General features: G+C 54.2%; 1 protein-coding gene across 2 annotated transcripts in view; it reads right to left on the reverse strand.

Moving 5' to 3' along the window:
- Positions 1 to 22,085, reverse strand: part of SRRM3 (serine/arginine repetitive matrix 3) — a 178,697-nt gene that overhangs the window by 33,771 nt on the left and 122,841 nt on the right. For both annotated transcript variants that reach the window (XM_074974574.1, XM_074974575.1), the window contains exons 5-7: positions 8,124 to 8,249; positions 6,260 to 6,340; positions 1,973 to 2,002 (exon numbers count right to left, since the gene is read on the reverse strand). In XM_074974574.1, the coding sequence (XP_074830675.1) occupies positions 1,973 to 2,002; positions 6,260 to 6,340; positions 8,124 to 8,249 (237 nt within the window). The remainder of the gene's footprint in view (positions 1 to 1,972; positions 2,003 to 6,259; positions 6,341 to 8,123; positions 8,250 to 22,085) is intronic.

Raw genomic sequence — 22,085 nt, forward strand, 5'->3', positions numbered from 1 at the left:
TGCCGAACCCTCCCGAACAGCCGGCGCCGTGTCCCCATGAGCCAGCGCACACCCAGCCCGATGCAGGGAGGTTTCAGAGAGAAAGGCTGAGATCCCTCCAAGCAGCCAAAGGGATTTGGACACTGAATTATAACCGGGTGTTCAAATCCACTGGGTGGCTCGGAAAGTCTCAGCCAGCAAAAACAGAGTCAAGAGCATTAGCGAGGATCTGAAAAATGGGGGAAAGGATTTTCCTGAGCGGTCTTTTGGTTGAAATTTTGTTTAAAAATGTGATTGAACTGTTGTTTTTTGAAACGTTTTGGCCAGCTCTAAAAACACTTCTGTTGCATCTCAGTGCCACCTTGTGGTCTCGGCAGGATCTAACAGGAAACGGGCCACAAAGCCCATGGGCCAAAGACTCCTAATGGGTATTATGATTTATGCTAAGTGTTGGCGCTGTCCAAACACAGACTGAACTGGGAGCCCCGGCCCCAAAGAGCTTCCAGTCTGCGGAACCTTAATACACCCAGCTGGAGTCAGATGCACCAAAGCCCTTAACGCTGGCGCTTCCACGGAAGTCCCCGGGAAATCACCCTTCTGCAACTCCTGGCAAACTATGGCCCGCGGGCCACATCCGGCCCGCCGAACCGTCCTGCCCGGCACCTGAGCTCCTGGCAGGGGAGGCGCCCCCAGCCCCTCCCCTGCTGTCCTCCCTCCGGCTGCCAGACAAGCTGCTCTGAGAGGCATGGTAAGGGGGCCAGGGGGTTGGATAAGGGGCAGGGAGTCCCGGGGGGCAGTCAGGGGACAGGGAGCAGGGGGCGGTTGGATGGGGCGGAGGTTCTGAGGGGGGTGGTCAGGGAACGGGGGGGGGGTTGGATAGGCGTGGGAGTCCGGGGGAGCCTGTTAGGGGGGCTGGGCGGTGGGGAGGTGGATAGAGGGTCAGGGGACAGGGGGGTTGGAAATGGGGTGAGGTCCCCGGGGCCAGTTAGGGGCGGGGTCCCGGGAGGGGGCAGTCAGGGGACAAGGAGCAGGGGGGTTGGATGGGTCGGGAGTTCTGAGGGGGGCAGTCAGGGGGTAGGAAGTGGGAGGGGGCAGATAGGGGGCGGGGGGGTTGGATTGGGGGTAGCCTCCCGGCGGGGGCAGTTTGGGGTAGGGGGTCCCAGGAGGGGGCAGTCAGGGGACAAGAAGCAGGGGGGGCTGCATGGTTCTGGGGTTCTGAGGGGGGCAGTCAGGGGGCAGGAAGTGGGAGGGGGCAGATAGGGGGCGGGGGCCAGGCTATTTGGGGAGGCACAGCCTTCCCTACCCAGCCCTCCATACAGCTTTGCAACCCCGATGTGGCCCTCGGGCCAAAAAGTTTGCCCACTCCTGGTTTAGGGGCTCAGGATGTGACCCTGAATCCACCATGTTGTTGACATGATTGTTAAAGGAAAGCATTTCACCGGCCCCTCAGGGTGTCGCTGCACTGGCCGCACATGTCGACGCTCCCTAGCTGGCTTTGGTCTAGTGGCCACTCCGCTGTGCAGCGGGGGTCCTGGGCGGGCAGGGCTAGCTGCAGATTCCCTGCTATTGTTCCTCAGGCAGCTAGAGCAAAGCTACCCCGGCCTGTCTCCATGGGCTGCAGTCACACCTGGGACTGCGGTGGAGACACGCCCGGAGACACCCACCCCGCTGGTTCAGGGAGGCAGCAGTGCTTGGCAGCCGGCTGACGTGCCGGGCATTGGCTTGGCACGGGATATCGCCTGTTCCCGAGCCAACTGGGCCACAGCTTGACTTCAGCGGGGCTTTGACACGGACACGGCCCGGGCAGACGCTGGGGAGGGAGCCGAGGGCTTGGCCCAGTGCTTGCAGCTCTGGGAGTATGGACTTACCTAGAGAGGGGGGAGCGCGCTGGGCTGGAAAGAATGGCCAGCCTGCTGCCTCCTCCCATCCCATCCCATCCCTTACATTTCAGGGGGGCCCGCGAGGAGGACGAGCAGGCTCCCGCGTCACTCACCTGCGCTCTGATCCAGGTTTCCTCTTTTTGCTGGCATTGGGGGAGGAACCAGATAAACCACGTTACTGGCAGCAATGTCTTTCCTGTGGGCAGAGGGCCAGAGCCCAGGACCCATTCAGGAGCTGGGCCCCTGATGGGGACCACTTAGCCCTTCTGTAGGGCTTGGGGCCCAAATCCTGCTCAGTTCCCACCACGCTGATGCTGAGCATCCATCTCCCCCCCCACTGGGGCGGGCCTGCTCCCAGCATGTGCCCTGAAGTTTGTTCGGCTGGGTGATGGCACGTCTCCTAATGACATAATTACATGCAATGATTATCTCATGCACGCACAGTAATTGCCTCGTTAGGACGTGGCATGGCAGAGAGGGGAAACATTATGGGGCTGGTTGCATTCCAGGACAAAAAAAGAAGACATTTACACACACACACAAACTCCCGTCAGAGGAGCCAGAGCTCCCAGCAGCAGAGAGAGCCGGACAGCCCCAGACAAGGAGGGGATGGAAGTGGCCATGGCGGCAAAGGGTCCTTGAACGTGCTTGATTGCGCTTGGCAATTGGGGGCAAAGGGAATTACCCCTCCGCTGTTATCTCCTGTTCTCAGTTTGCATTTGAGCGAGGGTGGCCATATTTACCAAAGTAAAATCGGGACCCCGCACGGGGCTGGCCTAAGCTGCCTTTCTGACATTACCACTTGCCTGAGGACACACACAACCTCCTCTCTCATGGGGCTGCCCCAAGCCGCCTGGCATTGCTGCTCGCCCAGAACTGGGGCTGACCACCTGCGCCCCGCACTGCCCTGGGCTGACTGACCGAGCACCACACTGCCCGGGACTGGGTCTGTCCACCTGAGCCTCGCGACTCCCTGACTCCCCAAGACCCGCGTCACCCTGGACTGACTGCCTGAGCCCCACCACCCAGCGCCTCGTCTTGCCACTGGTCTCCCCAAACGTTCCTCCGCATCCCATCAGCTGGCACACTTGCCAACTGATCAGAGCAACTTGCAATTGTCAAGAGCAAATGGGACAAATGCCCAGGGTTGCCAAAAAAAAGCCAGGATGTCTGGGACAGGGCTTAAAAAGGGGACTGTCCCGGCCAAAACGGGACGTATGATCATCCTAATTTGAGCCTTACTGTAAGGTGCATGTCTGGTTGTGTGTGTGCCCGTCCCTCTGGTGGTTGTGTGTGTGCATGTCTCTATCTCTCTGTTATCTTCATCTCTCTCTCTGGGTAGCTCTTTGTGTGTGTTCTTGCTTTGTGTGTGTGTGTGTGTGTGTGTGTGTGTGTGTCTCCATAACAGTGTCTTTCCTTCTCTTCATGTCTCTAGATCTGTGCGTATGTCGGTGTTGTATCTCACTCTGTGTGTGTGTGTGTGCGCATAGAGGTCTCAGTGACAGTGTCTCTCTAGCTCTGTGTGCGTCTGTATCTCTGGGAGTGTTTTGTGTCTCTGTGTGTGGGTGCAGGTCTCTGTCACAGCATCTCGCTAGCCACAATCCTGCATCTCTCTCCGCCTTGGTGAGTGTCTCTGGATCCACGGCAGCTTGTTCCCAGCTAGGATTACGGGCAGCCTCCCCTCACCTTGTCTGACCCCAGCAATCCAGCCGGGTACTTGGCCAAGCCTGGCCGAACAGGCCGGCTGGGAAACGCTCTGCCGCCCCATGGCAGCTGGGACCCCTGGCACGCCCCTGAGTTGAACCACGCTCACATCTAACAGGGTCACGTGCTGACTCCGGGGGGGACGGGCAGAATTTAAGACTCAAAGGCAATGTAGGTAGCTGTGGGGTTCCTGCTAACATGCCTGGGAGCTGGGTGACTAGTTCCCATTGACCCTAAAGCTTGGAGCTGGCTTCGGACAGGCTCGGATTATCCTGACTCTGCGTATTCAGGGAGTCACCTTGCCTCTTAAAGTGGTGACGCCATATCCATTTCTGGGGCCCTTCCCTCTCAAGTTAAAGCTTGCCAAGTGGTGAAAATGAACGTGTCACACTCCCTCCGAATCGACCTGTTGCTGGAGGGGGAGGCGAGACCCAGGGGGTGGCGTCGGGGTAAAGGGAGTCCTGGGGAATGGGGAGGGGACAGCCAAACAAACAGAGGGAGAGGGTGGATGGAGAGGAACGAGGATAAGGCAAGTGTTGGGGTTGGCAGGGGAATGCCGGGCTGGGGCCCAGGAGGGGAGTGGGCCCCACAGGGTGGGGGCAGGGTGGGGTACACACTCCTGGAGGGAGGGAGCCAGGAAGGAGCAAGCAGCCCTGTGTCCGACTCCTCTTCCTCGTTAAGTGCGGCTCTTCCCAGCCTGCCAGGAAGGCAGTCAGTCCTTGATTAATCGCCAGCCAGGCCGGGCTCATTAAACCGGCTGGCTCCAGCTCGGCAGACAGAGTCATTAGCAGTGCCAAGGCTGGACAGTCCCCAGCTCAGAGACTCCCCGCCACGTGCCGAGGCCCCCGGGGTGTCCCCGGTAATGGGGCGATGGGCGTGGCATGGCCTGATCAGGACTTTCTAGACACAAGCAGGGGGCTGGGGCTGAGTGGGACCGGTCGGCACACACCAGCTGGGGGAGGGGGTGCCCATGGAATGGACTGCGGCACCTGTTTGCACAAGCTGTGGGGGCAAATGCTTTCTCCCCCCTGGCTGCCCCATGCAGGGCCGTAGCCGTGCGCTGGGTGGGCTCGGCCAGCAGATCCCCCATGCAGGGGTCTGAGCCCCATTCTAACACCTGCCTGAGCTGCCCGGCCAGCTGCATGGGGCAAAACGAGAGGGGATGGCACCCAGTGTGGCTAGAGTTCGGATCGCGCTTCATGGGAGACACCCCCTCTGCCACACTCCCCCTTCTCTCTAATACGCTCACCCATTGGGGGCCAGATCCTTGGCTACAGCTGTGCAAAAGGGGACCCCCAGCTAGCTTTATGTTCCCCCTGCACCTCAGCTCTCCAGACCGGGGCAGCTCAGCGGTGCGACATGGTGGCCAGAGGGGGCAGGGCCCTAGCAGACCGATTCAGCAAGCATAAGCTAGAGCAGCCCGGTGGTCCCTCTACTTTACGTGAGGAGCCAATTTGGCCCTAGGATCGAGGGTAGGGGGGAATCCATCCCAGAGACTCTAGCAGGGCAGACAATATTGCCGCCATCTGCCCTGGGAATGCTGGAATTTCTGTAAGGGGCTGGGAGCCTGCCAGACAGCACTGTCACCGCCAATTCATATGGGGCTTGGGGTCAGCACACCAGGCTGGGACACACAGCAAGCGAGCAAGCATTTTGCACCAACAGCTTCCTGTCTGGGTGGAAAACTCTCCAAAGAAACTTGCAATGAAGCCATAAGACCACCCAGAGTCCATGGAACCAGCCCGGGCCATGTGTCATTTCCGGGGGAGGCGGTGTGGCTGAAGCGCTGGGTGGGGACTCTGGGCTCCTGGGTTTTTAGGCACTGACTCACTGTGGGTAGGGCTACGCTGCACTGGGAGGTGCTGCCCATGTAGGTTTCCCTGTTCGAGCTAGGGCTAGCAGCGAAGCCATGGCAGTAACCCTGGCTACTTATCCGAGTGGCTGGCCCATGCCACCGTGGCTTCACTGCTATGGTTACTGGAGCTGGCTGGATCAATGCGAGCTTGGGTAGATCACCTGGTGTGGCAGGCACCTCCCACTGCAGAGTAGACGTACCCTAAGTGACCTTAGACAAGGCATTTTCCCCCTGCTTTGTGCCTCAGTTTCCCCATCTGTAAAGCAGGGATAAGGGAGCCCATTAAACGCCAGCACCAGGAGGCGTCTCTCTCCCAGGCTCTCCTCCTCACAGGTCATTGCAGGTCCGCGGTGGGACGGGCCTGAGCCTGCTGCTTGGGCACGAGATGGGGAAGAGAAGGTGTTCCGGCAGGTGCTCGGGAATATCGGGTCACAGGGAGCAAGCCAAGATCACACTTCAGGGAGAATGCCAGGACCCCCACAGTCGGCCCTGCCTCTGCCCGGGGCCCCTGGGAGTCCCCGCGACTCCGAGAGCCAGCTCAGGGCATGAGGAAAGATCAAAGAAGGGAATCTCAGGCCGGGGTGGTGGGGAACCTTGGCCCGGCCCCATAGTGCTGGCTGCCCCACCCTATTCAGGGGAAGGGGAGGGGAGGGAGAGGGAGAGGGACGGGCAGAGAGAGAGGGTGGCTGGGGAAGGGAAGGGAATGAGGGGTCCCCAGGGAGCCGGCTGGCGAGCGGTTGAGGATCCTGCTTGGCTTGGGGTCAGGCAGGTATCCCCCTCCCAGTGGCAGGGGCTCATGGACTGGGCCAGAGGAGCGGGAAGGGGCAGGCAGGTGACTCACCGGCTCCGGCGATGACCCGATTTCTTTTTCTTTTTCTTCTTGGGCGGCGGCGAGGTGGAGCTGCTCATCCTCCTCTTCAGCCTGCGGCGGAGCGGAGAGGCTCAGAGCGGGGAGCGGTCACCGCGAGCCCCCCCACGACCCAGCCCCTGCGCAGAGCTGCAGGGGTGCCTTACCCCCAGTGTGTGTGAGTGGCCGTGGCTTTCTTGGGGATAAAGGTGTTTTCAAACCTGCTTTAGGTGACATAGTAACTAACACATGTTAACACCCTCGTGTAGACGCAGCGGTTTGTCTCTCAGCATGTATGTGTGGGAGGATGTCAGCCTTACGGGGGAGCCTAGAATTTATCGTAAGCAGCTAACACCTGTTAAAACTACTGGCTGCTCCCCGCTAGGATAACAACCTACTGCTGCTACCCGCTTGCAGAGCTGTGTTTGTAGCTCAAGCACCAGAGGTTAGCGCTGTGATGGTGAAGGTCCCAGGCTTGAGCCGATGTGGCAGGGGGAAGTAATTACGGAATCTCAGCGGCGAGCCTCCAGGTGATCATTGCTTCGGAGATGAGTAACTGGCGTGCGTACAATACACCACACCGTGCTTCCCCCGCCCCCGGCAGGTGTTGGATGCTCACGTTATCGGACATGGCCGCAGAAGGAGAGACACCAGGCTTGGTTTCTGAAGCAATCTGCCGCCATGACCCAGCCGTGCTACCTAGGAGCACCCGGGCTCGCCCTGCTCCCACTGATTGATGGAGTAGCTTGTCCGTGCACTTGCGCAGGGCCAGATCCAAAGCTCTTTGAAACCGATGGGAAGACTCTCCTGCACCATCATGGGCTTTGGATCAGGGCCGGAGTGCTCGGACCAGGTCCCTCTCTAGTGGCTCTCCCAGCCTGCCGCTTACTCCTTTAGCTCAGGGCTTGTGTTTTTGCTGCAGACGGGGGCTAACTGGGTTCCTTGGGGGCTGGCAGCTTGTTCCTTTGGATCCAGGTTTCTATGCCCATTGACAACGCTGACATCTGTCTGCATGTGTCCTTACAAGGGGGCAGTGCGGCGACCCCTTGTGGCGGACGTGTGCATCGGCATGGCGGCACCTTCCTTGGCAGAGAGATTCTGCAGGAAGCGAGAGGTCTGGCTTTGGCACTGGGCAGGCAGCACTGAAATGATCATTTCTTGTTCATCTCAAAACTCAGGCTTTCCCCCTCCCTCGCACCTAACCACCAGAAGGAGGGAGACCATGGAGAGCAGCAACAATGGACACATTCAAAGGGCTGAAGGACTGACAGCCCAGAGAAGATTAAAAGCACTAAAGCTGCATGGCTGGATTAAGCGGGCACACTCCTGTCAGCAAACGTGTGATGGCTGGAAACAGCTGGGCAGGAGACAACTCTGCTCAGGGCACAAAATGTACGTGCAAATGAGTGCCCACCTGATGGGCACGTGCAATTCCCGTGCTGCGTGACACAGGCTGGGCACTATTCTGCGCTCACTCAGCCGCCCGCTGGGCCTGGGTCGTTGTTGCAACTGGGCACACATACTAGGCCCCCGTCTCCCTGGCCCACAGTCCCAGTTTGACTTTTTCCAAACCGGGCCTCCTGTGCTTTCCCATGTTGAACATCTGGCGAATCCACGGCGGAGAGCAGCTCACTGAGCCCGAATCCCAGTTCAGGTGGGACTGGGAGGAGCGCTTGGTTCTCAGGTGTACGCTTGGCCACCTGCAAACATTTCAAGGCTGCGTGTGCTGGAATGTGAGCCTGTTCTCCTAAGAGCCCTGGCAGCATCCCCAGTGACTTCTGTGGGCTATAAGCACGTTCTCCAGGGGATCCGGGCATGGATCCGGGCATGCCCCCTGCCAGCCCCCCCAGCCACTTACCTGTGCTCTCTGTGGCTGCAGTGGTCTCGGCAGCAGTCGGCTGGGCAGTCACACGGCAGCAGGCAGCCCTCTCCGTACTCTGGGTACTCCGTGGCGTACTCCTCCAGGTGGTGGTTTTCGATCACTCTGCCCAAGGGAGAAGACGCAGTTTGATCAGGCTTGTCACTGACTATAGACCAGGCCGTGCCGACGCCACCGTCGCCCTAGGCCTGTGCCTAGCCTCTCCTTGCGGGGCACCTCTCCAAAGGCCTGGTTCGAGATGCCTTCCCTTCCAGCCACACTAGTGCCCTAACCACTGGGCCATCTGTCATCAGCCATACAAGTGGGTGACTTTCCTTGAGCCCAGGTGCAGGCTCCGTTTCATTAAGACACGACTGCTAATTACCCCGGAATTATTCAGTGGCCCATACCTTCCTCTGGCGGCAGCAGCAAACCAAGCCCCAAGGACGGCAGGATTTCATGCGAGCGATAGAGAACGACATGGGACTGACAGTCCTTCGGGAGACAGAGAGCTGCCTGGACAGCAGCCCCATGCCACGCAGGTTGGGAGACCCATCCTACCAGAGGGCCGGGCCCCTTTTGGGTAAGCAATGACTGGAAGCAATTCCTCCGACCGCTGCTCGTTCCAGCCTGAGATGGGATCTGAGCCCGACCTGTCCCAAGGGAGAGCAGATACATCCTTTTCTACTGCAGGGGCTTCCGCTCGGTCTGATCAGAGGCAACACAGCACCCAGCGCAAGGGGCTCCTGGTCCGTGACGGGGGCTCCTAGGTGCTACCGTAATACACCTAATAAATAACATGCAGCACCCAGCACAATGGGGTCCTGGTCCACGACGGGGGCTCCTAGGCACTCCCACAACACATATAACTAACAATATGATGCCCAAGAGGCCGTAGACCAGCCAGCCTCACCTGGATGAGCTTCACAATCTGGCCCTTGTGGCCTTTGTTACAATGGAAGGACTGTTGTGGATGTAAATCACACAGGGTGAACTTGATCCAGCACGACGCCGAGGGACCAGTGAGCCCTACGTCAGCCCCAAGGCCCAAGAGGACTCAGCTGGGGGTCTGGCCTCTGTGTCTGATTTTCTGGGTGATGCTACGGGACCCATGTGACTTTCCCACCCGGATGTTCTCCCATGGAGAACCCCACCCCAATCTCTAAAGAATCAGAATTCTGCCTCTGGCTCCTTTCGTCCATGGGTGTCTGGTAGCGCCGGGATTCCACCCGTCATGAGGAAACTGAGGCACGGGGAGCTGAAGGGAGTCACACAGAGAGGCAGCGGCAGAGAGGGGAACAGAACCCAGGAGTGCTGATGCCCTGCCCCTGCTTTAGCCACTGGACCGCACTCAGCAGCATGGAACCGACTCAAGGGGCTGGACTCTGGAGCATGCTCTGCCCAGGGGGTGGGAGGCTCACGGGGGTGGCACAGAAGGCACCAGGATGAAGAACTCTCGCCCCCCCACCCCGCAGTGCCCCTGGCTTTGCCCGCTGAGATCAGGCAGCATCTCCACCAGATGCCTTCCTGGCTGCCCTACCCTCACGCACTGGGGCTCCTCCTTCCCTCGGCTCTGCTTGCTTGGAGCCCCACACTCTGATGGGGCTTGTGTCAGTGCGGGACATCTCTACTCCCAGGGAGAAGCAGCAGCGGGCAGTGCGAGGGGGGCAAAAGTCCCTCTAACAAAGTGCTACAGAACACCCCCCACACCACCATCGGGGGGTGCTGCCCATGTCCCAACCTCAGCAGGCCTGAGGAGCTGTACCCACGGACACACTGGCAGGGAGAGCCTCGCCAGGGGTTCAAAGGCAGCTTCTTCCCTCTGATCTCGGCTCTTCCCCCTCCCCGGGTATCGCGGTATTCGCTGTTTCCCCGTTTGTTAGCTGGGTCCCCCAGTGGGGGACACATGTGGGCCAATGAGGGGGCCTGTCAAATTCCAGGGGAGGAAATGACTTTGCAGCTTAGTGAGCGGCTGAGAAAAGCGAAGGGGGTGCCCCAGGCAAGTGAGAGAGGCTCTGGGCAAGCCCTGGGGGCAAGTCACGCTTCTGAGACGCATGGCAGTCTCTGGGGCGGACGTATGTGTACTAGGCGCGGCAGCGGAAATGGGCCTCCTGTCTTTGCCCCGCGAAGAGCTGGAGCTGCCCAGCTGGGCTGGGGATTTCAGGCCATGGCGGCTGAGGCTCGGCAGCTGTAGTCACAAGGAACGGCTGGCTCGGGAGAGGCGACTTGGCCCAGCCAGCCTCCCATCTCTGACCTGTCCCCTCCATGCCAATGACCCACACTCATTTATACTCCTGGCTTCAGTGGCTTTTCTAGCTGTGCCTGCATCCCGCTAGTGTCCTGGGAGTTTGGCTGGTGCTACAGCATGAAACGTACTGCTGCCCGCATCGGCCATGTCAAGGCGATGTCCGGGCCAACGGCAAGGACGGGCACTGCGGAAGTCGCTTGGCTTGGCTGGTGACGTAGGAGCAGGCACTCTTGCCATTGGCTCCAGTGCCCGCAGAGAAGGTGCAGAGCACAGACTGATCTTCCGCCATGGCCGAAGCTGCAAGGGGGCATGGCGCAGAGCTGTTCTGAGCCGGGAAGCGGAAAAGCCATGTGACGGAGGAGATTGGGAGATCAACACTTGGCTCTGCCACAGATTCCCTCTATGACCTTGGGCAAGTCACTTAATCGCTCTGTGCCTCAGTTTCCCATCTGTAAAACGGGAATAATAATTCTGTCTTGTCTATGTAGATGGTAATCTCTCACTGTATGCGTGCACAGCACCTTGCACAATGAGGCTTTGATCTCGGTTGGGGCTTCCAAGTAAATAACAGTCAGGCGATAAGAGGGAAGGTCCTCGCAAGATAGGAGTCAAAGGGTAGGAATAAATGGTCAGGTTTCACAATGGAGAGACGTAAATAGTGGGGTCCCCCAGGGGTCTGTACTGGGACCAGTCCTATTCAACATAGTAGTAAATGATCTGGAAAAAGAGGTAGACAGTGAAGTGGCAAAGTTTGCAACAGACACAAAATTACTCATGATATTTAAAGCCAAAGCTGACTGTGAAGAGCTACAAAAGGATCTCACAAAGCTGGGTGACTGGGCAGCAAAGTGGCAGATGAAATTCAGTGTTGATAAATGCAAAGTAATGCACTTTGGAAAACATAATCCCAACTGCACATACAAAATGATGGGGTCTAAATAAATTGTAACCACTCAGGAAAGAGATCTTGGAGTCACTGTGGATAGTTCTCTGAAAACATCCACTCAATGTGCAGCGGCAGGCAAAAAAGCCAACAGAATGTTAGAAACCATTGGGAAAGGGATGTAAATCCATGGTACACCAGCACCTTGTATACTGTGTGCAGTTCTGGTTGCCCCATCTCAAAGAAAAAAAAAAAGAATGGAAAAAGTACAGAGAAGGGCAACAAAAAGGATTAAGAGCATGGAACAGCTTCCATATGAGGAGAGATTAAAACCACTGGGACTGTTTAGTTCAGAAAAGAGACGACGAAGGGGGGAGATGACAGAGGTCTATAAAATCATGACTGGTGTGGAGAAAGTGAATAGGGAAGTGTTGTTTACCCCTTCACATCACACAAGAACTAGGGGTCATGTGATGAAATGAATAGGCAGCACGTTTTAAACAAACATCAGGAAGTACCTCTTCACACACCCCACAGTCAACCTGTGGAACTCACTGCCAGGGGAGGTTGTGAAGGCCAAAAGTATAACTGGGTTCAAAGAAGAATTAGATCAGTTCCTAGAGGGTAAATCCATCAATGGCTATTAGCCAAGATGGTCAGGGCTGCTACCCCAACCATCAGTTAGAACACATAAAGACAGCCTGAGGATGTTGCAGGCTCTGTCTGAGATCACTACAGTGGTCGCAAAATAAAGTCAATATAAAGGTTCAGTGGGGTCATACCCCATTGGCTGGGGTCAATAGGATTGAGCTGCGGGTATGCAGGGCCCAGGAGATATCTTGAGTTGCTGGAGATGTTAGCCTGGATTTTTGCAGTTCCCTGGGGCATGTGCGGTCCCTCTGTAGATCACAGAAGGATTATCCGGGATAAGCAGGGGGTGAGGAAGTCAATGAAGATCACGGGGAGAGGGTTATGCCAGGTTATCACTGAAGGGGCTTAGCCGGTGTTCTGTTGAAAACCGGGATGGATTATCTGAGGAGAAAGAAGGCTGAACAGCAATCTGGGGACTCAGCAGGATTATCTGGTCATTGGCAGGAGCTGCCTAAGATGACCTAGGATTTTGAGCTGCTCACCTGAGCCACCAGAGGGACATTTGGAGCTACTGACGGTCACCTTCAGTCCATCTGGGGTTGGAGGCCGTGTGGAAGTTAATTGCCAGGGTAACAGATCTCACCGCTGGCGAGTGAGAGCGTGCACAGCGGCCATGTAGGTTACCTGGGAACGGTTAGGGTCGCCTGGAGTGGTAGGACAAGGTTTTCTGAAGGTCACATATGGCCACCTGAAGGTGGGATGGCTTTAGTGTCAACTGAAGCTAGTCTGTGTGGGATACCCAGGCAAGCTGCTGGCTGAGGCCAGTCGAGATGGGGCAGGGTCTGGCTTGCCTGTTGCAGAGAAGCTGGGAGAAGACAGTCAATGAGAGGAACGGCATGAGGGAAATCCTTGGTGTCTTTCCTCCCACCAAGGGGTTTATCTGCTTAATGCCAATGGGTGCAATCATGTTCCCATGGAAAACAAGGGGATTTGCCATGGGCTACAACGAAGGGCAACAGGATGGGGGCTGGTGACTTGTATGTCGGCAGCAACCTTTCGTTTAAGGATCTCAAAGCTCTTTGCAGACACCCATGAAGAGGCGTGCAGCACCCATGGAGGGCTGGGCAGTATCACTGTCCCACTGACCAGGAGACATGGGTGCAGAGGGACAATACAGCTCCACGTTCAACCTCGGGAGCCCGACGGCAGTGAGCCGGCTGGATATTGGGCCTGGTTCTCCCAGGGGCACTGTGGTTGCTTGAACACTGGGCCGTTTCTTTGCATGCCTAAATATGGCTTCGGGGGCCTAACCCCAGAATCTGAACACTTTGGTTTGAACACTTGGCTGCTGATCACACAGTAATTGAGGTGGAGAATCAGGGTTAGGACCCAGAAGTCCTGGCCCCCATCCTCTGCACTAGCCACTACTCCTGCATAGACTCATAGATATTAAGGTCAGAAGGGACCATTATGATCATCTAGTCCGACCTCCTGCACAACGCAGGCCACCGAATCTCACCCACCCACTCCTGCAAAAAACCTCTCACCTATGTCTGAGCTATTGAAGTCCTCAAATCATGGTTTAAAGACTGCAAGGTGCAGAGAATCCTCCAGCAAGTGACCCGTGCCCCATGCTACAGAGGAAGGCGAAAAACCCCAGGGCCTCTTCCAATCTGCCCTGGAGGAAAATTCCTTCCCGGCCCCAAATATGGCGATCAGCTAAACCCTGAGCATATGGGCAAGATTCACCAGCCAGATACCCAGGAAAGAATTCTCTGTAGTAACTCAGATCCCATCCCATCTAACATCCCATCACAGGCCATTGGGCCTATTTACCATGAATAGTTAAAGATCAACTAATTGCCAAAATCATGTTATCCCATCATACCATCTCCTCCATACACTTATTGAGTTTAATCTTGAAGCCAGATAGGTCTTTTGCCCCCACTGCTTCCCTTGGAAGGCCGTTCCAGAACTTCACTCCTCTGATGGTTAGAAACCTTCGTCTAATTTCAAGTCTGAACTTCCCGATGGCCAGTTTATATCCATTTGTTCTTGTGTCCACATTGGTACTGAGCTTAAATAATTCCTCTCCCTCTCCGGTATTTATCCCTCTGACATATTTATAGAGAGCAATCATATCGCCCCTCAACCTTCTTTTGGTTAGGCTAAACAAGCCAAGCTCGAGTCTCCTTTCATAAGACAGGTTTTCCATTCCTCGGATCATCCTAGTAGCCCTTCTCTGTACCTGATCCAGTTTGAATTCATCCTTCTTAAACATGGGAGACCAGAACTGCACACAGTATTCCAGGTGAGTCTCAACCAGTGCCTTGTATAACGGTACTAACACCTCCTTATCTCTACTGGAAATACCTCGCCTGATGCATCCCAAGACCGCATTAGCTTTTTTCACAGCCATATCACATTGGCGGCTCATAGTCATCCTGTGATCAACCAATACTCCAAGGTCCTTCTCCTCCTCCGTTACTTCTAATTGATGCATCCCCAGTTTATAACTAATATTCTTGTTATTAATCCCTAAATGCATGACCTTACACTTCTCACTATTAAATTTCATCCTATTACTATTACTCCAGTTTACAAGGTCATCCAGATCCTCCTGTAGGATATCCCTGTCCTTCTCTAAATTGGCAATACAGCCCAGCTTTGTATCATCCGCAAACTTTATTAGCACACTCCCACTTTTTGTACCAAGGTCAGTAATAAAAAGATTAAATAAGATTGGTCCCAAAACTGATCCCTGAGGAACTCCACTGGTAACCTCCCTCCAGCCTGACAGTTCACATTTCAGTATGACCCGCTGTAGTCTCCCTTTTAACCAATTCCTTATCTACCTTTCAATTTTCATACTGATCCCCATCTTTTCCAATTTAACTAATAATTCCCCAAGTGGCACGGTATCAAACGCCTTACTGAAATCTAGGTAAATTAGATCCACTGCGTTTCCTTTGTCTAAAAAATCTGTTACTCATAGACTGTAAGGTCAGAAGGGATCATCACGATCATCTAGTCTGATCTCCTGCACATCGCAGGCCACAGAACCTCACCCACCCCCTCCCGTGATAGACCCTGAACCTCTGGCTGAGTTCCTGAATCCTCAAATCATGGTTTAAAGAGTTCAGGTTACAGACAACCCACTTGACCTCCCTGCTTCGGCCATCAAGGAGTCTGGGCAAGATGGCTGGTGAAATGCACTGTGGGAATGGGCACACTGACTTGGAGCCTCAAAATCCCACATATCCTGGAGGAGATTCAGTGCAGTTCCCCATGCTGCCAGGCAGACCCTCCCCTGCAGGACGGAAAGGGACTAGTGCCACACAGGGGAGTGGGACTCAGCGAGAGCCCTGCACTCAGCAGACAGGTCCCTGCAGTCCCCCTGCACCAGGAGCTTGGTGTGCGGGGCACCCCCAGCAGAGAAGGGGCACTGTGGGAGGGTTTTCCAAAGCATCTGGCTGCAGCAAGCGCATGAGAAATCCGTGCTGACCCCGTGAGCCCTGAGCAGGCAGCCCGGCTCCCAGCAGAGGCCTGTCGGCTGGAAAGTGCATGCTCTCTCTGGAGTCAGGAGAGCCTTAGCCCTGTCTACACTGCAATCCGAGCACGTGCAGACATACCCGAGCTAGCTTTGATCTAGCTAGTTCCAATAACAAAAGCAGCGTCTCCCCCATCTCTCTGTTCTCCAGTCCTCTCTCAAACCCCAGAGCAGTGTGAAAACTTGACCCGAGCCTTCCTCTGCCTCTGCATGCAAACAGTAACAGCAGTGCCCTTTCGCTTTCGTCCGGCTCGGGGGGAGGTTTGAACAGGTAGGTGCGAGGGCACAAAGGCTCGGCTGTGTCCTGCTGAGGCACCAGCCACACCAGCGAATCATCAAAGAGTACAAACAAAATGTTTTCCAGCTGCGCAGCAAGCCAGAGCCACGAGAGAGGAAAAGGCAGAGCGTCAGAGGGTGGGAACAGGCAGCTCTGTGACTTGTTTTAAACGCAGCATCTTCTTTAGGCTCGTTGGACTTGGGCTCGGATGCTCCCTGCCTGGAGGATCGCTGGGAAAGGTTCCAGGCACTGGCTTCTGCTCCCACCACCCACAGTGAATTTGATCCCTAAGGGCCCCACTGCACCAGCAAACCGGGTGACATCTGAATCAGATTTGGATACTCTTGCTCAAACTCACCCCTTCGGCAAACGCCCCAATTTCAATGGGGCTACTCCAGGAGCAGGGTAGTACTCACTGGGAGAAAGGGTGTCGCAAGCTAGCCCCTAGGGAGGGAGGATGTGGAGCGGGATGGCTAAGGCACTAGCCTAGCATAGAGTAGCTTGGAGTCTGATCCTACTGACTCCCTGGCCCCAGCTCTTCGAAAGAATTCAGCCCCCAGCATCTTGGACTGACACAACTTTTTACTTTTTACTGGTTTTTCAAAAATGGCCGGCTGTCATTGAGAACAATGGGAGGTGCAGAGTGCTTTTGAAAATCTGGCCCTCAGTGCCGCATCTGTACAATGGGGTTAATAGCACTGCCTTTCCCCCACCATGGGTCTGTCTTGTGTGTTTAGACTGTCGCTCTCCAGGACAGGGCCCATCTCCCCTGCCTGCCCTGGGGCTCTGCCTGGCTAGGTCAAACTGCAGAATCGGGGCCCAAAGCATCTGCAAATCACGGTGAGCTCAGAAACAAAGGCGCAGTTAAGGCTGGGCTAAAAGTCAGGCCCTGGCTCTAAACCCTCCAGTTCTCCAGCATTTCAAGATCCCATATTCCCCACTGGAAGGGGGCAGCAAACAAGGACTGGCCTGAACCAGCTCTTAGTGAAATGAAAGTGGGGATGAGATAGGTTAGGGTGAGACCCTCTAGCTGGCGAGTTTGAAACTGGAGCAGGTGGGCAGTGACTCCACATTGTTCCCCTCGGATGGCTCGTTGGGGGCCTACAGGGAAAACGCTGGGCAGGTCTGTTCCTAGTGGCCAAGCATCTGTCCCATTTGTCCCTTGCGCTGGTAGCCTCAGCCAAGAGGCCTAGGGCTGAATGGGCCTCAGAGACAGAATTCTCCATCTAGGCCCTAAGGTTGGTCTCTCCGGGTCATCGGGCTGGCAGGGCAGCACAGGGAAGCTGCCTGGGCTGTACCCATTCTACAGACAGACAGAGCATCCGTCCCCATGGCCGCCAAGCTGACCCAGGCCTTCCCGCGTTGAATCGGCTGGTAAATCATGTTCAATAATGCAGCAGGCAGGGGCAGACAGCTCTGCTCGGAGCCGGCGCCTGGTGCTGAGGTGGGATTTGCAGGGCACGCGCTGCATGCAGATCCTCCCCTCCCTTCACTAGTTGCACCCTAGGGCAATTTCACTGACTCCTGACCAGCACTGAGGGACAGACCAGGCCCAAAGCCTTGACACTAATCCAGTGCTTGGAAGATGGCTCCTCGGCCGCTCATTAAGCATCACATGATAACTAGTGTCACATTCCTGCCAGCTGGAAACTGCATTTAACAGAGCTGGCAGGACCCAGCTCAGGCTTCCCCTGGGACTCCGACAGCAATGGATTTGTATGATGTGATTTACATTAAGGCTGATAAACGCTCTTCTAAACCAGCCTCACTTTGTGCCTCCTTCCCCCCCGCAGCCATTGAGCAGGGGATGACAAGCGGCAGCCTCTCCCCATGCACACGAACCTCGGCCACTCGGGGAGTTTCACCCAATTAAGAGCCGAGTGAACAATGGCCTGTTTTAAGGGAGTGAAAACCAGGGTGTTGTGGACTCAACGTACAAGCCAGCTCTCTTCCTTTCTACTGCAAATTATCCATCCTCCCAGGAGGCTGTCCAGCTGCCCGCCAGAGAGACAGGGACGGTGGCTGGTATTTGAAAGGCTTTTCTCAGGTTAGCTGCCTTCATTTTCCCAGTGGCGTGTTTCTCAGTGATTGAGTGGTGTGACATTTCAAGAAGACTTTTGCCTGGATGTGCATGCAGGCCAGGCGATGCCTTTAGAGTAAATAAATATAATTCTTGCTGGATTTTGACGACTTGGCCAGGTGATAACAATCAGTACCATGAACAGCTCCCATGCTAGGCTGTCCAGGCTGGAGTCCCTTACTAAAATCATCCCATCTGAAGATTTTCTCCCCTTAGCTTTACTTAACCGTTTGGGACCAGCTTTTGCTGCCTGGATGATTTTTTTTTTGTCTTCTCCTCCTGAAACCTGGGTAAGATTTTTTTCAGTAACAGCAGGGCGCCTCTTAGGAGATTAACAGGAGGGGAGGGGAGCTGTTTGGGTGGTTTAGAGGGGGTCAGAAAACAGTGCTGGAGTAGGAACTCAGAGGCAGTAGGAACAATGATCAGAAGTCCTGGGTTCCATTCCTGGCTCTGCACTGGCCTGCTGAGTGACTTTGGATAAGCCACTTTAATCTCTGTGTGCCTTGGTTTCTCCATCTGTAAAATGGAGAGAACGCTGCTGACGCTGAGATGCTCTCTATGGTTCTTGGTGCTCAATGGCTGCAAAGAGCTCCGTGCTGTTGGTATATAGCACATACACCTAAACGGCATTAAAAGAACATGAAGGTTGCAAAGCCAAGCACTCAGAAATTAGGAAATGCCAGCATTAAAGTTGTCTGGGCAACCTGAATCTGACCCCCTTGTGCATACGCAGCATGAGCCAGTCTTTAATTACATGCCCCCATATTATTTTTGGCACAGGACCCCAGACTCATTCAGTGAATGGGCTGAACTGCGGCCATTCAATAGTTTGTCTTCTTCTCATTGCTAGGAGCTGATTCTTCAGAGCACATAGCATTATACAGGGAAGGACCTGCTCCGGTCACTGCAGCTCTGGGCTGGGACCATGCTCAGTGTGGATGGAAGGTTTGAGAATTAGCCTGGGCTCGAGCAAGGGTCTTCTGACTATGCGCAAGTTGTAATTTTTCAGAGGCTTATAGCTTGGCCTAATTTGGGGAGATTTTCACAGGGACAACAAAAGGCAGAGCCCCGGGACAAAGGCTGCCCCCTGCCAAATTTAAAGTCCTTGCTCCAAAGCCTGGTGGGCGCTAGAGCTTCTAACAAAGGTCACGAGGCTTTTTTACCACCAGCAAAACAATGTATCTTTCCCTAACCTTGTACTCGGAAATGGCTGAACCAAGATTGGGCTCAATGCTTGTAAAATGTTTTGGAGAGGGAATGTGCCCCTGAAGTACTAGGGATTGTTAGCAAGGCAGTGTAGAAGAGCCCTCATCCCAGCTCAGCAATTCCCCTCTATCCCCAGGGGTAATGCATGAAAATTCATCAGCACGTGGACACCTCTGCAGGGTAAAACTACTATATTGAACTACTGCCACTAGATGAACATGATTTGTTGGGGAAGAGTCAACATGGTTTTTGTAAAGGAAAATCATACCTCACCAATCTACTAGAATTCTTTGAGGGAGTCAACAAGCATGTAGACAAGGGGGAATCCAGTGAATATAGTGTACTTAGATTTTCAGAAAGCCTTTGACAAGGTGCCTCACCAAAGGTTCATAAGCAAAGTAAGCTGTCATGGGATAAAACGGAAGGTCATCTCATGAATCAGTAACTGGTTAAAAGATGGGAAACAAAGAGTAGGAATAAATGGTCAGTTTTCAGAAAGGAGAGAGGTAAACAGTGATGTCCCCCAAGGGTCTGTACTTGGACTAGTCCTATTCAACAAATTCATAAATGAGGTGAAACAAGGGGTAAACAGTGAGGTGGCAAAATTTGCAGATGATACAAAAGTACTCAAGATAGCTAAATCCAAAGCAGACTGTGAAAAGTTACAAAGGGATCTCACAAAATGGCAAATGAAATTCAATGTTGATAAATGCAAAGTAGTGCACATTGGAAAACATAATCCCAGCTACACATATAAAATGATGGGGTCTAAATTAGCTGTTACCACTCAAGAAAGAGATTTTGGAGCCATTGTGGATAGTTCTCGGAAAACGTCCACTCAATGTGCAGCGGCAGTCAAAAAAGCCAACAGAATGTTGGGAATCATTAAGAAAGGGATAGATAATAAGACAGAATATATCATATTGCCTCTATATAAATCCATGGTACGCCCACATCTTGAATACTGCGTGCAGATCTAGTTGCTCCATATCAAAAAAATATATATTGGAATTGAAAAAAGGGCAACAAAAATGATGAGGGGTATAGAACGGCTTCTGTATGAGGAGAGATTAATAACACTGGGACTTTTCAGCTTGGAAAAGAGGTGACTAAGGGGGGATATGATTGAGGTCTATACAATCATGACTGGTGTGGAGAAAGTAAATAAGGACGTGTTATTTACTCCTTCTCATAACACAAGAACTAGGGGTCATCAAATGAAATTAACAGGCAGCAGGTTTAAAACAAACAAAAGGAAGTGTTTCTTCACACAATGCACAGTCAACCTGTGGAACTCTTTGCCAGAGGATGATGTGAAGGCCAAGACCATAACAGCGTTCAAAAAAAGAGCTAGATAAGTTCATGGAGGATAGGTCCATCAGTGGCTATTAGCCAGGATGGGCAGGGATGGTGTCCCTAGCCTCTGTTTGCCAGAAGCTGGGAATGGACCACAGGGGATGGATGACCTGTTCTGTTCTTTCCCACTGATGCACCTGGCACTGGCCACTGTCAGAAGACAGGACACTGGGCTAGATGGACCTTTGGTCTGACCCAATGTGGCCATTCTTTTGTTCTTATTCTTAGCTTGTAAGCATCTTGGAGCAGAGACTGTCCTTTTCTGATGTGTCTGTACCACTCCAAGTACAAATGGGGTCTAGGACCAGGGCCCCAGGCACTGCTGACGTACAAATCAATAAGAACATTAATAATATCCACCTCACTTACACCTGGGACCATCTCTGTTCTGTGATTGTACAGCACCTAGCACGATGGGGTCCTGGGCCATGAGTGGGACTCTTCAGCGCTACTACAGTCATCAGCTGGGGTTTCTTCTTTGTGAGTCTGCCGCCCCCTCTGCCCAGCATAACCTGAGAGCGACATCTACACTTGAATTCCTTCCCAAACCCATTCGCTAATCCTGCACTAAGCTTCCAGACTCTTGCTACCTTCACCGCAGCTGGAGTGTGACACACAAGATTGCTTTTTTATTACTTAGACGCTGGCCTGCGCTTACCCCCCGCTCCCGCTTTATGGCACTCCCCAAGCAAACTGGCCTCAAATTAAGATCCATGTCTGGGCGGGTGAGCTCAGAGAAAGCAGTGCCATAACTGGCAGAATTTCTAGCATGCCGACCAGGTGCCAGACAGCTCCATTTCCTCTCCAATGTGCTTCACAAGTCTCGCAGCCCTTCTCTCCCCTTGGAACTCCCTGTGACACTGCAAAGTCTGCAAATAGTTCGACCGGTCACCCCACCGCATACGCACACTGCAGAGACGTCAGCAGGAGGAGGAGCCCAAACCCTCAGCAGGTGTAACCCGGCATCAACAACAGAGCAGTGCCCATGTAAGCTAGCTTAAGATCTGGCCCCCTCCAGACCCCAGTTCTGCAAAATTACAGTGCAAAGCATGAATGCTGCCAAGGTCCTAGTGAGCAAGGGATTAATCTAAGCTCACATAGGCTGCTTAGAGGGTGGAGATGGAGGCCCAGGGACCAGAGGGCTGGGATGATCTACAAACTGGGAAGTGTTTTTCTATTCACTTTCCACTCCTGGGGTCTTATTTTGCTTCCTTATTCAGAAAGCCCTCCCTTGGGGAAGAGATCTTGCTGACTGCAGCTGGATTTGCCTGATGAGTCCTTCCACCAGCCCCTAGAGTGAGCGATCAAGCAAGGGAGCAGATCTCAGCAAGGCTTTGCGATGCTCTCCCATGCTGAAACCCAGGTACACTTTGAGCTGTACCCAGCTGTGCTTTTCGGCTGGGGTGTGGTTGCAGAAGTTTCTGCCCCCCCCCGATCCCATCCCCCCGTGCTGCAGTTCTTTCTCACTGCCCTGATTTCCTGAGCCTAATGAAGCATTAATATTCAGTGAACCTACAGGATCTATTCCTGTCCCAGAGTGACCTGCTTTCCAGGCTGATAGATGATGTGTGGCTTGCCAACTGTGCTCACTGTGCCATTAAACATTTCACAGATAAATCACAATCAAGCTGGGGCAGAACCAAGCGGTGACAGGGATATTCCTGGAGCTGCACCAGGGGAGGAGGGAGAGGAGAGGGGGAATGAAATCAGAACCTAGGAATCGGGGTATTTGCAGCACAAGCTGTCACCTGAATGATTTGAGAGTGGAAAA

The sequence above is a fragment of the Natator depressus genome, chromosome 17 (assembly GCF_965152275.1).
Source record: "Natator depressus isolate rNatDep1 chromosome 17, rNatDep2.hap1, whole genome shotgun sequence".
In the NCBI taxonomy this organism is placed as follows: Eukaryota; Metazoa; Chordata; order Testudines; family Cheloniidae; genus Natator; species Natator depressus.